Source organism: Phycodurus eques, chromosome 13 (genome assembly GCF_024500275.1).
Source record: "Phycodurus eques isolate BA_2022a chromosome 13, UOR_Pequ_1.1, whole genome shotgun sequence".
Classification (NCBI taxonomy): Eukaryota; Metazoa; Chordata; class Actinopteri; order Syngnathiformes; family Syngnathidae; genus Phycodurus; species Phycodurus eques.
This window is the reverse complement of record NC_084537.1, coordinates 9,960,955-9,966,865: the sequence shown is the minus strand read 5'-3', so window position 1 is coordinate 9,966,865 and position 5,911 is coordinate 9,960,955. Positions and strand designations below refer to the sequence as shown.

The 5,911-nt window shown below is 38.3% G+C and overlaps 1 protein-coding gene across 1 annotated transcript; it reads right to left on the bottom strand.

Annotated features, from left to right (window-relative positions):
- Nucleotides 1-554: 554 nt before the first annotated feature.
- Nucleotides 555-5,433, bottom strand: ahsg2 (alpha-2-HS-glycoprotein 2). The gene is made up of 7 exons (XM_061694377.1): nt 5,236-5,433; nt 3,714-3,824; nt 3,534-3,615; nt 2,311-2,465; nt 2,112-2,207; nt 1,446-1,517; nt 555-923 (listed from the first exon to the last, which is right to left on the bottom strand). Exons 1-7 carry the CDS (start codon nt 5,431-5,433, stop codon nt 555-557), a joined length of 1,083 nt encoding a protein of 360 aa, XP_061550361.1.
- Between the last annotated feature and the right edge of the window lie 478 nt (nt 5,434-5,911).

Below are 5,911 nucleotides of genomic sequence, written 5' to 3'. Positions count from 1 at the left end.
CCTCTCTTTTGTCATCTGTGAAGTTTGGAAAAACCAGCAAGCCTTCTTTGACAGAGTAGGGTGCGCATGTGTTTTCAGATTTAGAGCAAAACCCATCAGAAAAATAGATGTATGTACAGATAATGTACAGATACCTGATCACTCAAGTCCAGTAACTATTTGTACTTTCTCGCTTCCCACTACTCATTTACAGTAGTATCCTGTTTTAGCTATTCAAGGAGAATAGTGGGCAGTTAATGGGCAGTTGGTCTGTTTTGTCTGTACGACCAACTTTGAACTAGTGATGCCTCCAAATGTTTAAACTAGCTGAGCAAGTATGGGTGTATATATGCATGCATAGGATTTTATTTGAATAAAACTGAAGTACACATTTTGAGACAAATTTCAAGCAGTGCAATTTATTACAATAAAATAGCTTTGTCTGATTTTTAGTTTGACACTTCAAGCCTAGGAATACTAGGGTGTTAAATGCCACCTTTACAAACATGAAAAATAGCTGTTTAAGACTGTTAAAACCCAGGTTTTTAAGAAAAGAACATGATGGTAAGGAACACTTAAGAAAAGAATCTGACCCTTCCTGGGCATCGTGGTATCAGGAGAACAGGGTCTGTTACTGTGGCGGGTGCGGCGGGCACGTCTCTCTTAACCACCACAACAGGAACCTCTGCACTGACTGAGGCTGATGATGTGTCAGCAGCTGGGGTTGAGGCAACAGACGCTGTAGCATTTAACAGTGCAGGAGTTGCTACGGACACCACTTCAGAAGATTCTGACGCCGTCTCGGCAGACAGAAGACCAGTAATATGCGGGTTGTGGATCGAAGTCAGCTTGTAGTGTCTTAGACCATGCTTTCTGGTCACGTTTTGTGTGCGCACATGGCTTGTCGGAAAGACGTAAGTGCTGTTTGCATCCTGAGGCGGTACCTGAAGGATATGCATAAGTGGAATCCAGTCAGTAACCTGCACCACAGTTATGAATATTCAGCGCTCAGGTGAAGTTTCAGGATAAACTAAAATGCGCCATAACCAACCTTTTTTTTTTTTACCTTTAAATTCACAACAGTTAATCCATGAATTGGCCATTTTTTTGATTTAATTAGAATTTGTATTTCAACTATGTACACATTTTGACAGACTGTCTAATAATTCAATGTTTTCAGAAAGTGGCTACTGAGTTTAGAGCATCAGCTTTTTACAGCAGAGAGATGGGAAGAGTCACAGAAAGGCATAGAAGTCCTTGGAAATTTGGAGAAGTTTTGAAACATTGAACAGTTGGACATTTGCATTCAAAAGTTTAGAAAAGTCAAATTAAGTTGACCTGTGAAGGTTACAGTGCATTTTGTAGTCAGTTCATACTAAAATTTTAAACTGAAAGCCCAATATCCCGAACGGTTTGTGAGTAGTGTAATGTCAACATGGTTTAGACAAGAATACTGTGTAACTCACCATAACGGGAAACATCTTGCAGTCTACTGCGTGGGCAGTTCCTAGGCCTTTGGCAGTGCAAATACCACGATTCTAATTGAGAAAATCAAAGTTGGAAAATCATGTGCACAGTTGGTGGCTTGGTGGGGAAAATAACCAGTCTGTATTTTTAGATTACTTGTATTCAGCGTAATTTCAATGCTAGTCTGTGACGCAAGAAAAATGGAGATCAATGTTTGTGGTTGAACTATGCCATAATTAATTAAAGCTTCAAAAACAACCAAGCTTTCTTTACCCAAGGCAGATATTTAACAGAATAATCTCATGGTACACCAACAAACAAAAAATGTCATAAAAACTATATATTGTGTAAAAATGTCTCTCAATTTACTTCCAAATGTACTTGCACAATGTGAAATCGGGGCCTGTTTTGTTGAACACAAAGCTATGTTGTACTGTATGTATGGCAAGAGGTGTATACACAGATTAATTGTACCTTCTGTCATCTAGTGGAAGAGCATTTAATTGTTCTGCTTGTCACTATACCCGTTGTATATCACTGGCATAAATAGAGGAACAGATACATTTGTAGTAAAAAAATATATAATTTTCAGACCAATTAAATCAAATTGGATAATTTCCCACTGCACACTGTTAGGGAACCATCTTGATAATTTGTATACTTACAGCCATGACATCATTCAGCGGCACACAGACATCATTAGTGCAATTAGCCTCAGCGATAACGTATTCAGCCAAATAGCGAGGCCCACCGGAGACAATCTGAAACAATTATTCAACTGTTCAAGTCCCGACAGGTTGTCACACAAAGTAACAGATCCAGATGCAGTAGAGCTTGTCAATACAACAAATTGGGGAGGCCCACCTGTGTCGACATTCTTCCGACCTCAAGTAGAGAGTATGTTGTATTGACCGTGATGTTGTTGAAGGTTGCCAGAGAGGCGTGCACCAAGTCCAGTGCTTTGGTGTCGTTCAGTGGAAGGAGGATAGGACAGCCCAAACAGAGGTCCTCTGTTGATTCTAAACATCATCGTAGAGAAATAAAGACACATTCATCTGGATGTTGATATCATTTACACAACCTTTACACTAAAAGTGATGATAGTCACGAATAGGACTTGATGACATTTTTTTCCTACATGTAAAACTAGCGGTGGGAAGTAATGAAGTACAAATACAGTGGTGCCTCGAGATATGAGCAAAGATTTAACATGAGAGCTCTGTGGTGCGGGTGAGCTCAACTCACATCACAGCAAACAGCAGTTTGGAAGATAGTGAGCATTTATTCAAAAAATAGGCTTCAAGCTTTTTTATTGCCACTCCTTGTTAAAGCTTACTGTCAAGCTAAACATAAAACAGAGAGAATTACACATGTATTTAAAACAACCCCATAGTTTTGCTTTAATAAAGTCAGTTTGGCTTAATGCTAACACATGCGAAACGCCATCGACGGGCTAACAAATAGCATCCGTGTTGCGGTGTTGTAACTCTTTAGGCAACGGATGTTTGAACACAAATGTGGAGTAACACATGTAAACAGTACAACAATAGTCAAGGGCATATATTATTTTTCCTCTGTCAAGAACTACTAAAATTACTGTGGCTTACTGGGCAGTTGTGACCGTCTTCTTTGTCAGAATCATCTTTATTTGCCAAGTATGTCAAAAACACACAAGGAATTTAAAGAGATGTTCCCATACTGGGAGTCAAACCCAGGAATCCTAACCGCTAGACCATGTGGGACCTTGTGTATCTAAATCTGAATTATACTGCCCCTAGGTGGCCAATGCACACACCAGGGAGCAGCACAATGTCCATTGAATTGATGCAAAAAATGTGGCAAAGACTCTTAAATTAGGGTATTCCTAAGTCAAGTTACCACTATAATACACTTTTCTGTACTTCTACTTTAAATACAGAGTGGGAGTACTTTTGCCACGTATGATTAATATTTTTCCCTGTTTTCACATTGCTTGTATATAAATATAAATTGTATCATCACAGACTTTTGGGGTCGAAACAATACAGCATATTTCTTATCCAAATAATATTCTATTGACACTGTGCACACACAGTGTCAAATTTTACCTTCTGTCTTACACTTGAACGCTGTGACAGTCAGCACTCCTCCAACCCTTTTCAGAACCACGTCACAGTCTCCTTCTACTGCCTGAATTGAGACACAAATTATACAGTTAAAAAGCTTTATTATCATACAGAATATTTGGCTCATGCTATTGCTCAAGTCTACATTTGTTTTTTACTTACCGTCAGTGCTTTGGGTCGGACTGTGCAGTTAGCAACAGGTGTGGGGTCCAACACGTGACAATCTGTCTCCAGAAGGTCCACTTCAACGACATACACGTCATCTGCGTCGGGCTATGACAAAGCAAACATTCAAATTTAATATCGCAATAGAAGTTAACATGAAATTCTGAGTTCAGGCTACACCAGAGGGTGCCCAAAGTCCAAAGATTTTCAGCCCACTGGCGAGCTGCACACACTTTGTTAAAATCAAGAATGAAAATGGAAAAAAAGTCGGATTGTTACAAGATATCAAACTTATTTTATATAATTTAAATTTTTTAAAAAGAACATTGCCACATGATTTTAAAAGTCTGAAATAAATCTATATTTGTCTAAAAATTAATAAATAAATAAACATTTAAAAAATATTATTCATTCATTCATTCATCTTCTGTTCCGCTTATCCTCACTAGGGTTGCGGGCGTGCTGGAGCCTATCCTAGCCAACTTCGGGCGACAGGGTACACCCTGAACTGGTTGCCAGCCAATTGCAGGGCACATATAAACAAACAACCATTTGCACTCAACATTCACACCTACGGGCAATTCAGAGTCCTCAAGTAACCTACCTTGCATGTTTTTGGGATGTGGGAGGAAACCGGAGTACCCAGAGAAAACCCATGCAGGTACAGGGAGAACATGCAAACTCCACACAGGTGAGGCCAGAATTTAAACCCCGGTCCTCAGAACTTTGAGGCGGATGTGCTAACCAGTCGTCCACCCAAAAAATATTTTTTTTTTCATAAAATTAATTTTAAAAGCAATTAAAATTTTTATTTGAAATTGTACATTTGAATGTTACAAGATATGACACTTATTTCATTTTATGTAATTTAAAAACATTTATACATTATATATTTAAAAATAATTAAAATTTATGTAATTCAAAATTTTCAATGTAAAAAAAAAAAATTGGCCTACCATCCATCCATATACAGCTTATCCACACTAGGGTCACGGGTATAAATTGCCATACAATTTTTAACATTTTCTTTATTTAAAATGATATAATTGAATGATACAAAGTACCCAACATTTTCCTTTCTTTTTTGTTTTTGTTTTAACATTACATTGATTAAATGTAATTTGGTCACACGATTTTTTTATTAAAAACTTGAAATAAATTTTCATATTACAAGAGATCAAAAATGTATTTAATCACATTTTTTTTTTAGATATCAAAACATACATTTGTTCTTATTTGCTTTGTTATTGATAACACCAAGATGAGATTGGACCTGATTTTTCTTCAATTTATGCTAACTATGGCATATGTTGATATGTTAAGCATGTTGAACTGAACGGTACACTAGTTCAGGGTGTACCCCACCTCTCGCCCAGAGTCAGCTGGGATAGGATCCAGCACGCTGGGACCCTAGTGAGGATAAGCAATACGGAAAATGGATGGATATCCTCTGCATGGAAAAGAAAAAAGATATTTTGCATACATAACTATTGTATTTGACTGAATGTCACTGACTCACCTTAGAGATGATCTTGATGTCCTCAATCCTGTTTAGTGCATATTTGTAGCCATGAGTATGCTGGCCATTGAGGTAATCCTGAGCCACCAATGCGGCTTCTTCTGCCTCAGGAGAGTCACACTCGGGCTGACGAAGACTGAGCTGAGCGCACCCGAGTGCCAGTAGTCCCAGAACCACTATGATACTTAGCCGATTCATTTCTATGCAAGAGGAGGTGGAAAATTGGAAAGAATGATAAGGAAAAGAGGGAGGCCTCATGCAGGTTGAGTGTATATATATTACTTTAAATGGGAAAACAGCCAAGTTAAACAAGTACTGTCCTTCCTTTCACGTCACGTGTGGGTGGGTGGTATAGACTGAATGCTGACCGAAGTCTGTTGAATGGTGGGGTCAATAGTAAAAAAAAACAAAAAGAAAAAAAGAAAAAGTTGAGACTTTCCCAATATTATTCATTTCATTCATACATTCACATCCAATTCCCACTTTGTCGAGCAGTGCTCTATAATGCAAATATTCCCAATTGACACAAGTAGTCACGTAAATGGAAGTTATTTATATGCTTTACATGGTTAAAATAAATTCAGAAAACTGACACAGTTCGGTTAAAGTCTCCTCCCTCCATTTTCTGAGCCGCTTATCCTCACAAGGGTTGCGGGAGTGCTGGAGCCTATCCCAG